The 20896-nt window shown below is 42.3% G+C and overlaps 3 protein-coding genes across 5 annotated transcripts in view; 1 reads left to right on the top strand and 2 right to left on the bottom strand.

Annotated features, from left to right (window-relative positions):
- Window positions 1-20896, bottom strand: part of LOC132869636 (uncharacterized) — a 343638-nt gene that overhangs the window by 306879 nt on the left and 15863 nt on the right.
- On the top strand, window positions 729-11353 carry LOC132870181 (uncharacterized). 2 transcript variants are annotated; one of them, XM_060903768.1, is made up of 13 exons: window positions 729-781; window positions 1553-5812; window positions 6179-6382; window positions 6555-6793; window positions 6877-6977; window positions 7089-7255; window positions 7582-7776; window positions 8044-8126; window positions 8219-8472; window positions 8548-8670; window positions 9104-9244; window positions 9901-10012; window positions 10872-11353. In XM_060903768.1, the coding sequence occupies exons 2-9, from the start codon at window positions 5683-5685 to the stop codon at window positions 8225-8227; spliced, it is 1128 nt and encodes a 375-aa protein (XP_060759751.1). In that variant the 5' UTR covers window positions 729-781; window positions 1553-5682; the 3' UTR covers window positions 8228-8472; window positions 8548-8670; window positions 9104-9244; window positions 9901-10012; window positions 10872-11353. The 2 variants fall into 2 exon arrangements, with proteins under 2 accessions (XP_060759751.1, XP_060759750.1); XM_060903767.1 differs by lacking the exon at window positions 729-781 and adding an exon at window positions 955-1286.
- Window positions 2650-19791, bottom strand: LOC132870176 (uncharacterized). Of its 2 annotated transcripts, XM_060903758.1 has the most exons (11): window positions 19578-19791; window positions 17842-17998; window positions 17567-17658; window positions 17213-17463; window positions 4363-4483; window positions 3887-4160; window positions 3636-3769; window positions 3433-3528; window positions 3149-3265; window positions 2898-3054; window positions 2651-2788 (listed from the first exon to the last, which is right to left on the bottom strand). In XM_060903758.1, the coding sequence occupies exons 2-10, from the start codon at window positions 17993-17995 to the stop codon at window positions 3013-3015; spliced, it is 1281 nt and encodes a 426-aa protein (XP_060759741.1). In that variant the 5' UTR covers window positions 17996-17998; window positions 19578-19791; the 3' UTR covers window positions 2651-2788; window positions 2898-3012. The 2 variants fall into 2 exon arrangements, with proteins under 2 accessions (XP_060759742.1, XP_060759741.1); XM_060903759.1 differs by lacking the exon at window positions 19578-19791 and having other exon boundaries at window positions 2650-2788.

Genomic DNA, 20896 nt, shown 5'->3' with positions numbered 1-20896 from the left:
TAGATGATCCGTGAGTTGTTGTGTGTGGCCTAGTTTTGGTTATTTCAAGAATGTCATCAACGTATCTTTTCCAGAAGATAGGTTTGCAGTCATCCGGTGCTGTTTCTATGGCTCGGGTTTCCAGATCCTCCATAAAAAAGTTGCATAGAGTGGCAGATAGCGGGTCCCCCATTGCAAATCCCTCTTTTTGTCTATAGATTGTACCTCTGTATTGGAAATATGTGGACGTGGAAATGAAATGTAATAGTTTTGTTATGTCCTGTGCTGTAAGTTTTGTACGTTTTTTCAGGGTTCTGTTATCTATATTGGTGAAACGGGCAGATGCTTCCACACTCGCAGGAAAGAACACCAATTAGAATGTGAAAAAGAAACAAGAAAAAGACTCACAAGATCCGAAAAAGAAAAAGCAAGTCAAGAAAACTTAAAATCAGCCATTTCAGACCACTGCAAACGGCAAAATCATATTATGAATTGGGAAGAGGCCAGAGTCATTCGCGCTGAAGAGAATAGATATCAGCGTTGGATTTTGGAGGCAGTGGAGATACGCAAGCGGGCGCAGAGGACCATGAACCAGGATGAGGGAGCGTACGCGCTGTCGCACACCTGGAGCGCAGTCCTGGGGCAGCGACCTGACAGCAGGAGGTGTGGACTACCTGTCAAATTGGGTGGGACGTTCACGCCTCCATAGAGTAACATCAGCTGATAAGGCACGTCACCACTCGACATCTGGTGACTGTTTTGAAGAAGGCGGAAGTGTTCGCCGAAACTGTCAACAAGCGAGGTAACATACTTAAAAATACGTGTCTTAAGAAACGAACTTAAAAGAATAGTTCATGTCAATGTTGTTTAATTGTTCAGTTCGATAAGTTCATAGAAATGAGTCATTTATTAGTAAATAAAGTGACTGACAGCATCTGTGTTATAAAAGGTAGCTTGTTGAGTTCTTTCATGACTTGTTTTCACAAGCTCTAACCAGCTTTACTTGTACTTATTACACAGTTAAAATAATTTCACATCACTAGTGAAAACATATACAAGCAGACATGTGTCTTTAGAAAAAACATTTATTTACATAGTGCGTAGAAACACAACATAAAGTGACGTGAACAGTGCAAAGGTGCAGAACAAGAAAAGTGGTGTGATTATTTTCTGGCTTGCGCCTCCATTACAGACACCATGCGCCCCATCATACTGAGGAACGCACTGTTGTCTGCCTCCAGCTTGTGCAGCAAGGCATCGTTCGTTTCCTTGCTGTGCTGCAGGAACCTCTCGTCCGCCCGCTCGAGGTAGTCCAGGAGCTCAGTGTTGCTGTCTCGCTTCCTCTTAGCTGTGTACAAGAACAGAATAATGAGTTTAAAAGTTTTTATTAAGTCATAAGTAGATTAACACAGGTTCAGCAATACAATATAAGAAACATGTCGGCTCAGCAATAAGAGCATTAGTTAACTGTTTACGGTTGGTGGGGGATTTTATATGAATGACTGGTCACTTATTACAGCATGTATTTATATTATAAAGTCACACTATTAGGTATATATCCATGTTTGCATAGTATCCGGTGAGACAGACTACTGGATACTCAGCACAACAACTTACCAGGTCTGGTCTGCTGCGATTGTCCTGAGCTGCTGGATGGTGCAGGAGAGCTGCAGTGGAGTGGAGACATCATGTCCTCGTCCCCGATGGTGGACAACTCTATAAACCACATAAAAACAGCCAGTGTTGGGAAAGTTCACTTTCTACATGAACTATTTCAAAGTTCAGTGAACAAATGTTAAAATGAGCTCGTTCAGTTCGTAATGAACAATTCTGAACTAAGTTCACAGTTACAGAAATGAACTAGTGAATGAAACTATGCGTCAGATTTCATTATAACATTCTACAAACATTAACTGAAGTAGCTGGTAACGGTCACTCACTAACGGGCATGAAAACGGGTCAGGGGTGAAAAAGGTGAGAAGGGTGTGCGAGTGGTGACGTGGGTTCTGGAGTTTTATTTTGTTTGGGGGGTCCTCCCTCAGAATAAATATTATAGCCTCCTTACTAAGTACACTGTATTGACATTTGCACAAGGACATACAGTACAAATACAAATTCAAATACATGTAGTTATAGTGAAATTATGCCCTGGAAAAAAATGCGAATAATAGAACGAAGAAAGTGGAGAACACACAAGGAATAGTGATCATTTTTTCCTTTTATTTGCCTGGACCACCAGTGTCTCCATGGCCCGCTTTCACCGAGTTGCCACATGTTTCAGCCTCGCCCGCTTCTCTCCTTCAGCAGTCGGTTTCTTGGCCTGCTGAGCACTGCAAGTTGCCTGAGAGCCATACTTGCTCTGCTGCTGCTGCTTTTCCTCCTTGTTCACCCTCTGCTGGTGTTTGTATGCGGCTGCTGCAGAGTTAATGTTCTGTCCACTTCCCCAAACTTCACGTCCTCCCTTCTAAAGAGCTACATAGCTGTCTTCCCCCTGGACATCAGCGTGTACTTGACCGTCTGTATTGCATTAAATGTTTCCACATTCATGTTGCCACTCCTTTGATCAATTACATCATTCATCAGACTAAATGAGGACTCGACTCTAGGTCCATGAAAGATGGAGAGGCAACACTTCACCAGTGCACCCAGGGAGGGGTACTTGTCTGGTTTGTCGAAGACATGACCCCACAACTCCACGATGCTCTCTCCCTCCTTGAAGCTGGGGATGGTCAGGTCAACACTGAACCGCACAAGTTCCCTCTGGATATCCTGGTCTGCTGGCAAGAGGTGCCCCAGCATACCACTCAGCCTGCCAAGATATGGATGAGAATTTGAAATCAGTGCAAAGACATGAGTAACAAAAATCCCAAAGCACCTGGTAATATGGCAAAAAAAAAAACTTTAAATGTTATTCTTACCTCTTAAACTGGATCACTGCCTGTGAGTGGCCTCTCAGAAGAGGGTCCAGAGCAGACAGGGCTGTCAGGGTTGGACTGGCCAAGGGGAGCTTCTTCTGAAGGTACACTGCAGTGGTTATGTAGGCTTTTCTAACTTCACTAGGAATGGCACCAACAGCTGACACAAAACACCAGTAATAAAAAAGACCATTCGTTCTTTTTTTTTCAAACAACTGAGAAAAAAGTCATGCAGGTGATGCAGGGTGCCTTACAGCATGTTTGGGATTCTGGCTTCTGAACTTATCAGCTTCCTGTCCCCCATATACATCCCTGGAGGGCAGCAGCATATGATCCTCCAGGACCAACTCCCTAAGAGCCCTGGGAGACAGCTGTGTAAGGGAAGAACTAAATGGGAGTAATAACTTTCAAAAGACCCCAGGTTCCGGAGGAAAGAGGAAACATTCAACTGATGGCACAGACAACAGAAAAGTAAAAAATTATGGATAAAATCGATCAACTAATGTAGGCAGAGTGGGTGTAAGAAGAAATTAATTACCTCAGTAATCTGTTCGGCCTTCACAAAGCAAGCCAAGTAGGCCAGGAACAGCTCAAGCTGCCGATCATGAAGTTTGTGCACCAATGTCTGGCTACCCTGTGTGTATGTAAAACAAATTCTTATAAAATTGATTAACTGCTAACATTGGATGTGCATGCACGTGCAGTCAAGTTGCAGTAATTCCTAGTACAACTATGACCCACCTGGAAAACCATGACATACTCTTTGAGAATAGCAAGAACACCCATGTAGATGCTGAGCCGTAGGACTGTCGTCTCCTCATGCCACAACTTCTGACATACCCTCCTTTTTCTCTCACGGCCTTGTGGGGTCATGCCTGTGAAAGATGAATTAATGTAAGTGAAAACCACAATACATACTCCTACTGATTAGGAACTTCACAACAAGTATTGTGCTAATTATTATAAGGGATTGGAACATCAAGTCTCATCACCTTTCCTGCTGAGTTTCTCCTGAACCTTCTTGATTCTGGCTCTTGCAGTCAGATTGACATGGTACTTGGTGTACATCAATTCCAAAGGCTCCCTATACAGCTCCTTATCCACAGTGGAGAGGTATCCATAATAGAGGACTTTGTACGCAGGCGTCATGGCATGGGTTGCCACGCTGGCATCATATGCAGACAGCCAGCGATGAGGAACAAAGCCCCTCTGTGTGCTGGAGGCGGGGAGATTTAATATCATGGCTATCTCCTCGAGGTACATTACCTGACAAAAGGCAGAAAAAGATTTTGAAAGAAACAAAGACATTCTACACATTCCATAGTTTCATCACAGTACATTACAGCAGGGTCAGCAGCTGTGGTCTAGACTAGAGCTGACAAATTCAGGTTGTACCAAATTCACATGGGTGCAGTGTTAGAGGACGGCAAAGCGTTGTAGTGTCAAATTTGCTTAGCATTTTGCTTACCTGGTCTGGACTCCACTGATGGTCAACCTGGAGATCACTGAACAGCTTCTCCAAGTAGCTGTCAAAGGGCTCTGAGAATTTTTTTGCAGCATTGTGAATATGACGGCAGGAGTCTCCATCATATGGAGGATGAATTGTGACACGGATAATTATTTAAATAAACCTTTAAATAAATAATAAAATGTTTCATTAATTTATTAAAAGTTGAATTAAATGTTTAAAATTGAAAATAAATACATAAATAATTAATTTAATCCCGATTTATATCATGTAAATAAATATATATATATATATATATATGTGTGTGTGTAACCAGGTGGTAATAGATAAATTTATAAATGTGTATGTGTATGGTTACAGTGTGATGAATGCCAAATTCGAAGTGTATCAATGTCCAGAGAGAATTGTGGGAGGGTATCCTGTAGGTGGCAGTATTTGACCATTTTATTTGATGAGGTTGAAACGTACATGGAGTTTGGAATGAAGTTTGAGCGGTTTTGCTTGCCGTACTTAGTTTTTGACCAGAATGCGCTGTACTAAAATGTGTTTCAACGAAGTTGCACTATAAGTATGTTTTTCTTATTTTATAAGTTGCTTGTTACACAAGTCCTCATCAAAACTGAAGATGTGTAACATGATGTTTGGGATATGAGATCAACAAGTTATTAGAGACTGTATAAACTGCGATGTTTCAAGATTGTTCGTGATGTGTGAAGATTCCTCCAGCAACGTGGGCTGTACCTGTTAGGATAACGAAACCTGCAAGCCTACTGCCGTATTGTTTGTATATAAGTTTGAACTCTTTAGCTACAGTCTACAGCCGTGAGTGAAGAATGGATGCGGCCCAAGACGTGTTGTAGTCTAGTTATTTTGCACCTATGCTTGAAAATAAAACTTACTGAAAACCCCAGAAGAACTGTGTCCTGTGTGGTTCTAATTCCACAGGCTACACATATATATATATATTTCTCTCGCTATTTAATTAATTATTGCATTCTGTTTATTTAATTATTTCATTGCCCTGTGTTCCACCACATCATGAAATAATTAAATCTGTCAACCTCACCCATCAAAGTCTGTGGGCGTATCCTAACACCTGATTGGTTGCCCTGCATATCAAGTCTTGGCAGATCGATTGCAGAGATGATGATCACTGCCTGTACAGAACACACTGGGAAACAAAACTATTGCAATACACTGGGTGGCGCTGTTCGTTTCGCCAGAGCACTCGTGGACACACAATCTAGCGTCAACTGCTGGCGCCATAAACAGACAGTGGGATGCTGTGCTGTTAAACTGTGCATATGAAAACGGAAGAAAATGCGCAAAAGTTGCCCAGAGCTTCTGAGGGAAGCAGCCAGTTTAATAGAAGAAGCCCTACGATGTCCTCCAGCTGTGTCCGGAACATCCTCACATGACCCTGCTGCCGCGCCACGAACACCCGTTCAGGGTAAGCTCATTAATGTTCTGTTAGACAGGTGCACTAGTGATCATTAAGGATTCAACACACATGTCAATTTGGATTAAGACTTTAAAAATAAATTAGCCTGGCTCATTATGGGTAATAGTTGTTGCCGATGTGTAAATGGTATGGGCAATTTGTTGGTAGGCCAGTGGTTTAGATGGGAGCTAGTTTGCTAATCTGTAAAAATACGTTAGCCAGCGGCCACGTTTAAAGATAGAGGCGTACGCACTTATAGCTCAGTGGGCGTACGGCTTGACGTTAATTTGTATTCAAAAACTGCTCCCATAATGTTGGTATTCGATTTTATTTTTTGAGAGGCGGTTGCTAAGCTGATATTGCTCTGTGTTATAGCCGAAGTAGCGAGACTATTGGCGCCTTACGCCAGAACAAGCATGGCAAGACGACCAGGAGTCCAAGCTACTCCTAGAAGAAATTACAGCTACACACACATGTTCTGCTGTGTGGCTGACCACCGCACCGACACAGTCCCGAGCGGAGGAGTGAAAGCAGACCTTCTCGCCGCAGGACTGGGAGAGCAGAGAGTGACATTTTCAGGTTAGTAGGCCTCATTGCGAGAGGGTTTTTTTTTTTCTGTATGCTGCAGTTAACCGGTCGTTTAGTGTAATCTCCAAAATGACTCAACATACCTACTGCCTAGCTTGGGGGGATGAGCCAATAACTTGGTTTTTGGATATCCATTTCTATGTAGTCTTTTTTTCTAATACAGGGAATCCCAGTGATCCTATGGTTATAACGAATAAACTGATGGAAGTTTATCCAAAGCTGCAAGAAGGAGGAGGCTTTGAACTTCTTAAAATTACAGGGCCAACTCGCAGCCGAAGTCTTGCATTACTGCCATGTCCCAGCACAGGATACACCTTAGCCTTTTTGAAGGATCCATCAACGATGATTGGACAGGCCACACTCTACATACGTCCACTACAACAGGATCTACCCTTAGACTGTGTAAGTTTATTTACAGAGACTTTCAAGCTCAGTGGTGTATTTTATTTATTGAAATTATTGATCAAAAGTCGTTTGTTGTTCAGGAGAGGCCATGTCATACCTCTGGTCCTGCCATACCTTGCATCACTTGTCAGAAGGAGGTTATTTTTTCTGAGATGAAGTGTCACAGATTGACCTGCAATGAGTATGTATTTTCTGAAACGTACCATATTTACTTAAAGAAAATATCTCTTGAGTGTTTAACAAAAAATGAGGTAGTATGACGCTTCTATATTTAATTTTTGTTAACTTTTAGGGCACCAGTGCAGGATTCAGAGAGAGATCAAGAGGGAGGCCCAAAAGAAGATAATGGAGAGACCCCAGTCAGTGACGATGTTGAAGTGCCTGGACCATCGGTTGAGAATGCAGTAAAACCAGTAGTGATTGACTTGGAGGAGTGTGATTACAATGAAACAGACAATGGTTAGTGACATAACAATGGACTGCTAGGAGATTGGAAATGTAAAAAAGTAAATAGGAAATACTGATGGACAACATAATGCTATTTTTTGCACATAATGGCTTTGTAAAATACAATACATCTTAGCATTTCAGACTTAGTTACTGAAAAAAAGTCATTACAATTTGGGACACAACCTTAAAAATCACATCTTGCTTTATTTGGCCCTCAATGTATATTACAGCTTAAAATATGTAGCGGGTAAGAATGCTGCTTTGCTTGCTTTCTCTCTGTCTTAACATGCCTATTAATATTAGATATCCTTTTAATTCTCTCGATTGTTTTTTAGATTGGAAACTTATTAAAGAGCCAGCTCGAGCGGCTAAAGTTTTTAAAGAGAATCTTCTAAGGGAGCACGCCAATGGGGAAACACTTAAGATGAAGATGGATGTTCGAGACTCAGAAGAGGAGCGGGAACAACAGCTTCTGTCATTCTACAAGCAGCAGCAGAAGTGGGCATGTCCACTCAACTGTACTCTTGCTGGTAGGTATTAGTTTGTCAGGGTTGTGTTCTAAAATAAAGGACAAATTAAGTAACTAATACATAGTCTGTAACACAAATACATTAAAAGTAGAGTGTGTAATTAAAGTAGTTTATTTCCAGAATTTATGCTGCCGATTCACAAGTTTGGACTATGGAACTATGAACTATGGCTTGGAAATTTACAAATAAATTTAAAAATATGTATGTGTATGAGTGAAAATGGGGTCTCAGTCACTGTGCTTTTATGAGTATGTTTCACTTTCTCAGGTGATGCTGCTGTTGGAGAGGGAGTGATGAGGTTCTTCATGACAACAATAATATCCAAACTCCAGTTTGGATTCAGTCTAGGGGTAAGTTTCCTACTGTTTTGCTGGATAATATGGTATGTTTAATTTAAGTAATTAATAATTGCTGTGATTTCTGCTTTGCTGGTACTTGACAGGAGGAATAGGCCGAACACTATTATTTGAGTGAGAACCTGACCATCTTGTACCAGCAGCATCAGAGGCACTCATTGAAAGCAACCTCTTCAGGGTTGCAGGCAGGATGTTGGCCCACAGCTTTCTGCATGATGGCCCCCTTGTCACAGGGTTAAGTCCTGCTGTGATTCATGTGCTTTTCAATGGAGACCCCAAAGTGGCAACGGTTGTTATTGAAGACTGCCCTGATCTACACATCAGGAATATCATAAAACTGGTAAGCATACATTGACATGCTGTTTTTTTTGTTTGTTTTGTTTTTGTGGAAATAACGTTTAAGCATGGATTCTAGCTTGATAAAGAAGAACTTACACCTGAAGAGAAGGACACTATTTCAGCTCTCTGCATGTCCTGGGACCTCCCAGCAGTCACAAGAACAAACAGGAGATGGCTGCAAAACAAACTTCTCCATGCAGTGAGTTCCTCCTTGATAAGCTGTTGAATTATATAGTTGCTGTTGTGAAGTTTGTGAAGTATTATGGCTTATGTTAACACTGGCAGACACGTGCCATGCGTGCAGTAAATAAGTGGTGAAAATCATGCTAAACTTGTTTAAAAGGAGGCTGAATACTTTTGCATGCAGTCCTCTTTTTTTTGTAGATCAAGTTTAATATGAAATGGCATTTTTAAGTTCAAGGGTATGAATGTTCATGCAAACCTCTGTACATCTGATAGTGAATGAGCGTTATGATAAACCTTTAAAAAGTTATTTGTCAACTGTTCATTATTAACTATTATATAGTGGCTCATTGTGTGATTGTAAACAAGTTACCTACTGAGTGTTGCCAACATCCTTAATAGTTGAGTTGTGAATTAGGTCTGTAATATGGGTTATGTCTGTCTCTTAGGTCATTGGTAGGATTACACGGCAGATAAAACAACTGATAAAGGGCCTTAAAGACGTAATGCTCTGGCCGCTTCTCTCCTCAAGGCCAGATGTGGTCCAACTGATGTTCCTCAGAATGTCTGAAATTGAGTTCACACCCCAGGTGAGTCAGTTTTCTGTTTACTTGATTAATTTATGCACCATGTATGTGCATGCTGAGCGACGGCCCCAAAGTATGACTTCATGTGGTACAGTAGACAAATCTCAACATGTCATCATGACGAGGCGTAAATATACACGCCATCCTGACCGTCCAATCTCGTGTTGTCTCTACGCGTTATCTTAAGTCGTGAATGTCAACGCCTTTTCACACCGTGTTTCAGCCACCATGATTACAGCTCCACCCTCTCCGTAACGAGCCGCGAGTGCTGATAGAAGAAAGGTAAGCAGTTGAGTCCCTGTGTAGGTCATTAATTAACTAAATCAATTTGGTAAAGCGCGTTGTGGCAACACGATTTACCGGCACATGGATTGGCGTGTTATACAGACGCAAATTCGTGAGAACAGTCTGCAGCGAAATGTGTCAAGGTCGCACGGCGTTGGGAGACACGAGATAGGGAGAAAGCACGTTGTGGCAACACGATTTACTGGCACATGGATTGGCGTGTTGTACAGACGCAAATTCGTGAGAACAGTCTCTGTACTCTGGGTTGAAAAACATTCGAACGGTGAGGGGAGGGAAAAAGACATTTTTATGACCGTGTAGATTTTTAGGTACCACAAAAACTGTGTCGCTGTGAAATGTTTGTGTTCTTTTAGATAATCCTACAGAAAATCACTTGGCCTGTGGAGGAGGACAGTGATGATGAGGACTTTGACCTGGAGAGCACGTGCCGAATCACAGGGTTCCTGAGAACGTTCGTGGAAGCTGGTATAGAACGCTTTATTTGGCGAATGTATTGTACACTTTACATTTTGTTCGTTCGTCTCATGGATATTCTAATAGATGAATATGAACATACAGTGGCAAAAGTATTCATACCCCTTTAATTTGTCAACATTTTGCCCAAATCGCATCCATAAACATAGTTTGGCACAATCACTGGAAGTAAATGGCTCCATTAGCATCAAGCCAAGTGTCCACTTGAGGGAATTGAGTATCACTTTTGCGCGCTGCTGAATTTTACATTCATTTTGAAGTGCTTTATAAATAAATTTGATGTTTTATTTGGCACCATAGACTTCCATTGCAATGTTAAATATGGCTATACTGTCACATTTTGCAAACAGAGAGAAAAAAAACATTTTCATGAGGGGTTGACTAAAGATAAACAATATCTTGGAATAAGGTGGACACATATGCTGTTTCAGCACTGCACATTAAAGATCAACAGGCTTTTTAGATCATGGTGATGCAGGATTTTTTTTTTTTTATTACATCTCAATTACTGTTAGGTAGTGGCCACTCACATTTACTTTGCCCTGAAGCCATTTGAACCAGTGTGCTGGTATGCTTTGGCTGACTGTCCATTTAGAAGACCATTAGGTGAAAATTTTTACCATTAAGCCAATTTTACCATTTAACTTCTAAAGACAACTATTTACTGAGAGAAACTGGGACTGAATACTTTTGCATGCACAAATATAAATTTGCTTTCACTTCATGATTTAGTCCTTCGCATAAACTTTCTGTTGATGTGGCAACATCTGAACATTCAGCATCTGAAGGGGTATAAGTACTTATGCAAGCCATTCTATGTGTTAATCCCATGTATTAATTTTAATTTTAGCTTCATCAGGTACCCTGTCTCAATTGGTGAGGTTCTGGGTTGGTTGGGAGAGGCTTCCTGCTGAATTAAGGGTGGAGATTTCAGGCGGGACCCTTCCCACCTCTGCCACCTGCTTCGAAACACTCAAGCTGCCACGTCATTTCACAACATAGTGACTTTTTGAAAAAGCACTTACCTCTGCCATAAATACTGCAGACACAGGATTTGGACTAGTTTGTTTGTACTGTTTTAAAGCGGTCATTGCATGCAGTAATCCATGTCAGCTCATCTCACTTAAGTTCAAAGGTGTTAAATTGTGTTAACATTTTTCCGAAACCCTGAAGTTGTTAAAGAAAAGATGCAGTAGTTCAGGAGTGTGTGTGCATTTGTGTGACTGTTTTCAAAGCGTTTTTTAAACATTAAACGAAAGCAGTAAAACTAGTATTTTTGTCTTTACAGCATGTGAATTTTGTGCCGGTGTAACATGCTGAATAAATCTGAAGTTCTTCTGTCAGTTTGTGTCAAGAAATTACTCATTTTATCAATATACCTACAGCGAGACTGACAGTATGCAATCTTCATAGGGCCACTCCGACCGGAGGAAAAGACACAGCACAGTGCAATCTCTTTACCACTCTGAGGGGAGAGAAGCCTCCCTTGGGGTTTATTGTAGCAAATCATGTGGTTATACAAAAGTTGGCAAAAACAACTCCTTAATAAAAAGATAGTGACATATGTAAGGAGTCACAGACAGTCAAGGCCACAGACATGATCCCAGACAGAATGTTTTCTCCTCTCATGCGCACCTGGCCTCACAAACAGGACACAGATATGTGTCTTGATAATGATTGAACATAATGCAAAGCATTTAACTATATTTTCTTTAACATTTGTCATCATTCTTGACACAACTTCAACGGTTTCAACATAACATTGTATTGCATCAGATGCAGATAATCCTACATGTGGCAAAATGGCAAGTTCTTCCTCTGTGAGCTCACGTGCCAACTGAACCTCAGGGACTGACACCATGCCTCCATCCAGACGGTGTGGTCCATTCCAGTCGATTCCATAGTCATCATAAACCTGAAAATCGGAGAAGCATGATCAGTATTGAACTTACAACTAATTTGACATGGCTCTGAGGAAGACGACAGTCATACATCGAAACATGTCAGGTAAACAAACCTAAAAACTAGATATCTGATAAAAAAAGAAAAAAAAAACTATAATTTGACATGGCATTGCACAAGTTAACTAAAATGTTAGGTCACCAAGTTGGGAAGAAATTGAAAGTTGGATCATTCTCCTTTTGTTAAAAAAGTTATGCATACTGTGCACCAGGTAAACCGAATTAATCATGAGTTATTTAGGAAACAATTTGAAGTAGATTTCTTTAACCTGTGTAGGATCCTCCATAGGGCCTTGCTCTCTGTATCGTATCCAGAGTTGCTGAGGTGACTGATTCCTTTTGGTTCTGAGACCATGGAAGTTCCAGGCATCTCTGAAACTGTTGAGGCTGTGCTGAATGACAGGAAGGAAGGTGTGGTGCAGTGCAAAAAGATGGACCTCGCTATCCGGATTCAGTATTCCGACCTTCCAGTGAAGTAAAGATCTGGTAGAAGAGGTCCAGTGTGTGTTCATAAACATCCCTCCACATCCTCTCAATCCTGTGTTCAGTAAAATAAGAAAATCAATGTTTTAAGACATTTTAAAGTCTCCTTACTACACAACCGCTCAAAAGTTATAGAACACATTACAGTATCACAAAAGTGAGTACACCCCTCACATTTCTGCTGATGATCTATAATAACGTTTCATGGGGCAGCACTGAAGAAATGATAACTTTCACAGTTTGCTGAAGACCAACAGACTGAGGACATGGATTACTGGAACCATCTCCTGTGGTCTTCTTGGGAAGTAAAGTTCACAGAAGGAAACATGAATGTCAACATGTGTTGTTAGATAGTGAAGCAGAGCACGACCCTCTCCCCCCATGTTTCAGTGTCCGGGCAAGTGTCATATTGCTGGAAAGCTTAGATTCTACTCCTTGAAAACATATTCTCACTCATCAATGGCAGAGCTGTGGAGACTGAAAAGCAAAGTTCAATGAACTGAATAATCTGGAATTTCAGTGAAAGCACTAGGGAAAAGTGTGGTTCACTAACGTTTGACCAGTAGTATGTATGTACTGTATGTGTTTATTTATTGAAACTATTTATTTACCGCTGATTGTGGACACTTCTTCCAGTGATGTGTGAATTCCTGTCGGTACCTCTACTTCTGATCATAAATTCTGCGACATCTGCATTCTCTCCCCCTTTATCAGACCGTACCCTTGACGGCAGTCCATACTGCTCAACAGCAGTCATGAAGCTCCGTAAGACCGTACTGGCTCTATTATTGCCAGCCACAGTGAGGTAGACCACAAGACGACTGAATCCGTCCACCCCTCCATGGATAACAAATCTCCACCTGTGAAGCAGTTGTAAACGCAAAAAGATGTCTGTAAATGAAGTGTTTATGTTGCTTTAAGACAAGCAATTCTTGTATAGTCAAATAGCCCTTGTTAAGAGTCATTGCACCATCAAAGTGTTTTTGGTTAATAATAAAGTTATAATGATAACATTATGGCATAACTGCCATTGACTCCAATCAGCAAAAATGGTCAAGCTACTGAAGGCTTATATAGGCCCTAATGGTGATTAGATTGATAAGATGACAAAAAAGACATAAAAATGTTAAAATAATTTGATTAGTTTCCATTTTCTTCATGTTCAAAGGAGTGAGGATCTTCACAGACATTTTCTTCTTGTGAAATTCTACCCATGATATTGAAATAAACAGGTGGCCCATTTTAACTAATCGCATACATTTTCACCTGAGATTAAAATGTGTTCATTTATAAATACACACTGCTCAAAAAAATAAAGGGAACACAGAAACAACACAGTGCAACACAATGTCAATCATACTTCATACATACATCTGAATTTAGCCTGTCCAGTTAGGAAGTGACACTGATTGTGAATCCATTTTGCCTACTGTTGTGCAAATTTAACAGGCAACAAATACAAAGGAGAGGCAATATCCAAAACGCGCCCTAACAGCAAAATGGATTCACAATCAGTGTTGCTTCCTAACTGCACAGGTTGATTGAGAAGTATGATTGACTTTGTATTGCACTGTGATTTTTTGATGTTCCCTTTATATTTTGAGCAGACATATGACTTTAAAATCACAGAAGGGTAGATTATAAGTGACTTTTGACAACAAATTCAATTTATGGTTATTCACTCCTGAGACTTTACGACAAAAGAGGCTCATTTCACTTAATGTTGTTACTACTAATATGACTGACCTGATGAGCTTATGATTCCCATCCATTATGCCACAAGGAATTCAGGCCAGGTACGGAATACTGCCTTCGCCTTGACACACGCAGCCTTAAACGTCTCATGTGAACTCCTTCTGCATTGACTCTGCGTAGAGATTCTAGTACTCTTGAGCCTGGACGGAGATAAAGTATAGGCTAAAATCTTTGGACGACATGAATGAATGACAATTTTCACAGACAGTATAGCAACTGGCGACTGGCAACCTCCTTAAAAACTCCTGTTCTGGTCATATTAATATACTCACTTGGAACACACACACACACCTCTTGCATTTAGATGACCACGCATGAGCTTGTACCCGGTGTTTGGGTGTCTTCTGTGGATTTCAATAACCATGCGGTCCAACTCAGCATCGTCCACAGTTGAATAAAGGTCTTGCTTTCTGCACAAACAAAACATCAACTGCAATTTGTTACGCTAAATGTAATATCCTTTTTGAACGAATGAGATATGACACGACAAGGACTCAATTCGTCAATAGAGGGCTCCGAGATGATGCTAAAAATAGTAACACTGCGCGTGCGCAGCCATCTTGGAAGTCACTCGCTCCAGAGTGCTCATAGAGTACACATCATAGAGTACACATCATAGAGTGCACATCATAGAGTACACATTTAGCGATTCGTTTCCGCGTTAGAGGGCTTAGAAGCTTGGATTTTTTAAGAATTTAGACATCTGAAGTGATGGAGCACTACTGTGAAAGTTTGGATAAGCAGGCACGGGAGCGTTATGCTGAGAAGGCACGTTTCATTGGGAATGTAGATCCATACACTGTTAGTGAGAAGGAATGGAAAGCTGACCCCAGCTTGTTGCAGCATGTGACATACATCGATCTTGTGAACTATCTAGTGTTTCACCCAAGTCCATTTTGTGAACTAAAGGATTTCCAGAACTACAAGAGTATGGAAGCATACGATAGATTTGTGTCCGGTTGGGTCCGCGATGTGTCGGTGTTTACTGCTGAAGACGGAGAGACAAAAGTGATCAGAGGGAAAGTGTTACACTCGCAGAGACTATCCCAGCCTAGTCTACACCCCTGGATAATAGTTGACAAGAGACATGCTATTTTGTGTGCACATTGCAACTGCATTGCTGGACTTGGGGAATGTTGCTCCCATGTTGCTTCCCTGTTGTTTTATGTTGAAGCGGCCACGAGACTGAGGGAAAGAACGACGGTCACACAACAGCCGGCAGACTGGATGCTACCGGTAACTATGAAATTAAAATAACTATTTTAGTAACTATGAAATTCAAGACAATATTAACCTACCTGTCACAAAGTGATCAGAACAAATCCGGATACAGTCAAGTTGTCCTAAATTTGATGGGTTGATGGCAGCCAGCCACTGTCGTCTCCTCCGCTCGCTTTTCTCCTGTGCTGCAATTCCCTGGTTAGTCACGACTTTGGGGAGTCTGTGGAAGCTTTTGCCACCCTTTTCCCCCGGCTACTACAGCCAACAATGACGCACGTATTCGGCATTGTCACCCCTTTTTGCTTCGCTGGACAACAACAATGCACTGACACAGTGACCTTTGACTTCCAATATGGCCGCCGCCGGGTTCGCGCTGACCTCGAAGCACTCTATAATCTCTGCACAAAGCAATCAGGCAACAGACAGGATCTGCGCATACATACCTCAAACCGCACTGTTTCATGCGCCTTCTGATGGTCCTCGTTGAAACTCCAAACATTGTTGCAATTTCACTTGCTGGTATTCCACTAAGAACCTGCTGCTCTAGAACTGTAGTTGGAATATCAAATGCGAAATTCCCCGATCCTTCTGGGTGGTGTAGAGGCCTGGTTGCACTGCGAGCTAAGCGATGGCGTACTTCTTCTAAATTTTCTGCCACTCTCCTGCAAAAGTCGCGGTCGGAAAGTGTGGAAACAACTCCAATAGCTTCGGTCAACTCTTCAATTTCATTTATTGCGTTGTCTGACTCAATCGTTCCTGCTTCCACACTATCTGCTAGGCTGTAAATACTATTTATCAAATTTTGAACATTTCATTGGAGTCATCCGTACCCGCCATGTTTTCAGACATCATCATCATGCGGTCTGCTGCAAACGGGTTGGTTGTCAGACACATGGCACAGCCGCTTTACAGAACTGCACATGGTCAGACATGCACAGTGCAGACCAAAGCAATCGATTACTCCAGATTGGCGTTAGTCCCGCCCACAGACTTTGATGGGTGAGGTTGACAGATTTAATTATTTCATGATGTGCCGGAACACACAGGCTATGAAATAATTAAATAAACAGAATGCAATAATTAATTAAATAGCGATGTAAATATATATATTTACATGAAATAAATCGGGATTAAATTAATTATTTATGTATTTATTTTCAATTTTAAACATTTAATTCAACTTTTAATAAATTAATGAAACATTTTATTATTTATTTAAAGGTTTATTTAAATAATTATCCATGTCACAATTCATCCTCCATACCATCAACATCTAGCCTGGGAAATCCCATGCTGCTTTGCACAATCGTTCCGATCTGAAAAGACAGCATGGAAACTAAAGGCTCGCCTGAGTTAGGGAGCCAATCAGAGAGTGGGGAGGGGTGGAAAGACGGTGATGCGTACTACTCGACAAACGGAAGCTTGTAGTTTATTTGGGACTGTTTACGGATCACATTTAACATGGCGGCGAGCGATACGAACCAAACTTTCAATCAAGCTTTAGACACTGTTCTGAATAGTTTAGAGCGAAAGTTTGTTTTAAAAAACTCTTTCCTTCTCTTCTTCGCCTCTTCGTCGCTCTAACTACGTCACCGGGTACAACTGCCATGATTGGCCATGGGCTACGTATACGCCAAATGATAGACATTCGCAACGTCCAATAAACGGCCGTTGACAATCGTAAACCACACCTCCCCTACGAGAAATTCAATAGGCGGATTCCAGACCATATTTCACTTGTGATATGGTCTGGTGTTAACCAGACTAATCAACATCCAGCAGGTTGGGACAATATTGGTGGATCCTGGTCTCGAGGCCGGTCTTGCTGCCCCTCATCACAGCACATGAGTCCATCAACATACTCACAAGGTTCTGCCACGGGATGTTGTTTTTCAGAAAGAATTCACAGAGCACCTTCTCCAATGAAGCAGCATTAACGTTCAAAATCTCCAAGGACCCCAAATGCTCCACCATCACCTTCCTCAAGTCTGCATGATAATAGCAAACCAGCATGGAGAGGATCTTCAAAACAAAAAGGTTTATTATTAGCCATGCAACATTTTACAGGGCATACACTGAAGCAAAAACATAAGGACTTTGATGGCAGTAGTAATATGAGACCAACCTTTTTGTTGTTGTTGGAGGTGCTCTCATCTACATTTAATGAAAACGGAAATCTCCTCATGTTGGAAAAGATCCTCTCAGAGTAGGTCCGCCCTACGCAAAGTCGGACAGAATTGTCACATCACATGGGTAATCTAATTGATTCAATATAAATCATACAAGTCATTCTGGCAACATAGCAGTATATATGGCAACATGGTAACAACATGTGTGAAGTTCACCGAGATGGAAATTAAAACACTGAAATAGTAGGTAAGGAAGACAAAACGTAACTACCTAAACCATGGATCATCTTGTATGAAGCTGCCGTCCGTGACAGCTTCATTCCCTGCAAAGCTGGTTTATCCAAGGAAAGGGTCTGGGCAAGGTCAACAATTACAGGAGCTATAGAAAAGGGGATTGAATGCTCTGCCAAGGTTCCAAGGACCATTGCCTAAAACACAAATTATGCAATTAATGTAAAGATAGTGTATGATTGTGAATAATAAAAAAAATAGTAATACATTTTCATTTAATAAACAAAGTGCTAGTGTACTCTGTCTATGCTGCCTGTACTAACTAACAGACCTACACCACCTACCTCTGCATTTGCTATGCGGTTTCTAACAGGCACCGGTATCTTTCCCTGGCACTGCTGCCTGATTGTTTCTGGGCCTTGGCTTGCTTGACTCTGGCAAGATGATGCTGGAAGGAAGGTTCTGGCAACACTATGTGTGGAGGCGATCATCTCCACCTTCTTCTTGTGTATCTCTGTCTGACAGTGAGCCTGCAGGGCATGGCTGCCTTTGTTCGCATAGTTGATGTCTTTGTGGCAGAGAACACATCTGGCCAATCCCTGCCTGTTGATTTTTTTGAACACTTCCCCTAGATGAAAGGACACCTCTTGCCCTTTTACTAACACCTTGCCCTCCAGCTTTAGCCACGACCAGTTCCAGCTGCATTTTAGCCCAGCATCCAGCTGTTTAACTAGAGCATCCTCCTCCTCCCCAACACACTCATTCTGCAAAAATAATGTTTGTATTAATGTTAACGTCCGTAATGTATTTTAATATTAACTGTAACCCACCCTCTTAAGCCTTTCGTGACACATTGCAAACGGCGCGCCTTTTGGCGGATGCCGCCTTTTTCACGGCTGTCTGGGGGACTTGTGTGAATCGTGCAGATCCGATGAGGTTTTTTTTTTTTGGGGGGGGGGGGGGGCGTTGGAGTGTCTGATCATAATTTCATCAGAGTAAATTCTGTATTAAAATTACTAAATAAGCAAATGCCGTTACAGTCCATGAAACATAGGAAGTTGTGAAAAAGGCGGCATCCGCCAAAAGGCGCGCCGTTTGCATCCATGCACATAAACACCAAGAAATGTAGTTGTGGATCTCTCCCCCGTCGTCTTCTCGCACGCGGATTGTCCCGCAGGAAGAAATGGCGCCCTGGCTGTCAGTGGATGGAGCGCACCCTCTAGGAGCGCGCAACGCTCAGCTTTCATGATTTTATATTAAATTTAATGAATCAATAAATACCACCCGAGACTTCTATTAGTATTGCAGAACACATCAGGGTTCAATACACTGTAGCTTTTATTGTGTCATGAAAGGCTTCAGAGGATCGGTTATAGTATCTACTAAGGTGTTCTCGAGAGAAAACGGTTGACCACCTCACCTTCTGCCTTCAGTCCTCTCACCTCAATATCATCCACACATTCTGAAAAACCAGTTATAGAGCTCTTAGAAAGAAGCACTATAGCCAGTGTTTCTGTTTCAGTGATTCACCGTTAGCTGTACCGTTAGCTATACAAGCTCGAAGCTAACTTCAGGAACAATATCTATCTTGCTAACAGTAGCGTTAGCTAATATTTTTTTCCACCGGAGCTTTAGTTGGCTAGAAGTTAATATTGTGTTCTCTCGCTGTGTTCAATGACTGAATTCATCAAGCTGTAGGTAGTTAACTACGCTTATGTCAACAAAGATCCTGGGGAACTTAGACGCACCAGAAAAATGAATGAAACCACTACTCACCAAATTCAGTCCGATGACTCAGTCCAGCTTCCGGCGGTCTGGTCTGCACTCTGACTGATGTGTGCACGCTCTGGCCAGCAGGAGAAGAGGCGCGAAATGATGCTGCTTGCCCTTCGCAGCGAGATGTACTCGTCGCTATGGCGTCAATATCAAAGCAGGAGGAGGAGGCGCAAACCGGCACAAACTGTCTATGGGTGCGAAGCGACCTCCTTGCCCTTTGGGTCGATATCAACCCCCCACCACCACCACCAATTTTTTTTCTCATCGGATCTACACGATTCACGTAGGTCACCCATTTTGGTTTCAAAACGGTGAATTTCGCCGAAAGGTGAGGGATTTTCATGTATGACTAAAAAACTTAATGCAAGGCGAAAATGTTTGAAAAGAAAGTTGCCAGGCTGTGATTGCGGCAGTGTGTCCTCCAGCATCGCCGTCGCTCAGTTTAAGGCTCCGGTGGCGTTATTTGCCGGTCCATCGCCGAGGACCGAGTCCACAATATCGAAGTGGGGGTTCTTCCTCGGCCGACCGGTGCCGCTTCGACCGAGCTCCTTTTTTTGGTCCCAAGTCTTTCTTCAGCTTCTTGAATTTGTCGCTGATCTGCTCGAGAGTACGTTCACACCCCGCCACAGCATCTCTTTCTGTATTTGCTGTAATACGGGCTTGGGTGGACCATGTTTAAGAGGACGGGTTCCCTCTGTGGGGACCATGTTTAAGAGGACGGGTTCCCTCTGTGGGGACCATGTTTAAGAGGATGGGTTCCGGGTTCCCTCTGTGGGGACCATGTTTAAGAGGACGGGTTCCCTCTGTGGGGACTATGTTTAAGAGGACGGGTTCCGGGTTCCCTCTGTGGGGACTGTGTTTAAGAGGACGGGTTCCAGGTTCCCTCTGTGAGGACTATGTTTAAGAGGACGGGTTCCAGGTTCCCTCTGTGGGGACTGTGTTTAAGAGGACGGGTTCCCTCTGTGGGGACTGTGTTTAAGAGGACGGGTTCCCTCTGTGGGGACTGTGTTTAAGAGGACGGGTTCCCTCTGTGGGGACTATGTTTAAGAGGACGGGTTCCGGGTTCCCTCTGTGGGGACTATGTTTAAGAGGACGGGTTCCGGGTTCCCTCTGTGGGGACTATGTTTAAGAGGACGGGTTCCGGGTTCCCTCTGTGGGGACTGTGTTTAAGAGGACGGGTTCCAGGTTCCCTCTGTGGGGACTATGTTTAAGAGGATGGGTTCCAGGTTCCCTCTGTGGGGACTATGTTTAAGAGGATGGGTTCCGGGTTCCCTCTGTGGGGACTATGTTTAAGAGGACGGGTTCCAGGTTCCCTCTGT

Source organism: Neoarius graeffei, chromosome 21 (genome assembly GCF_027579695.1).
Source record: "Neoarius graeffei isolate fNeoGra1 chromosome 21, fNeoGra1.pri, whole genome shotgun sequence".
Lineage (NCBI taxonomy): Eukaryota > Metazoa > Chordata > Actinopteri > Siluriformes > Ariidae > Neoarius > Neoarius graeffei.
Note: the sequence above shows the minus strand (reverse complement) of the source record. Positions and strands in the feature narration are given on the sequence as shown.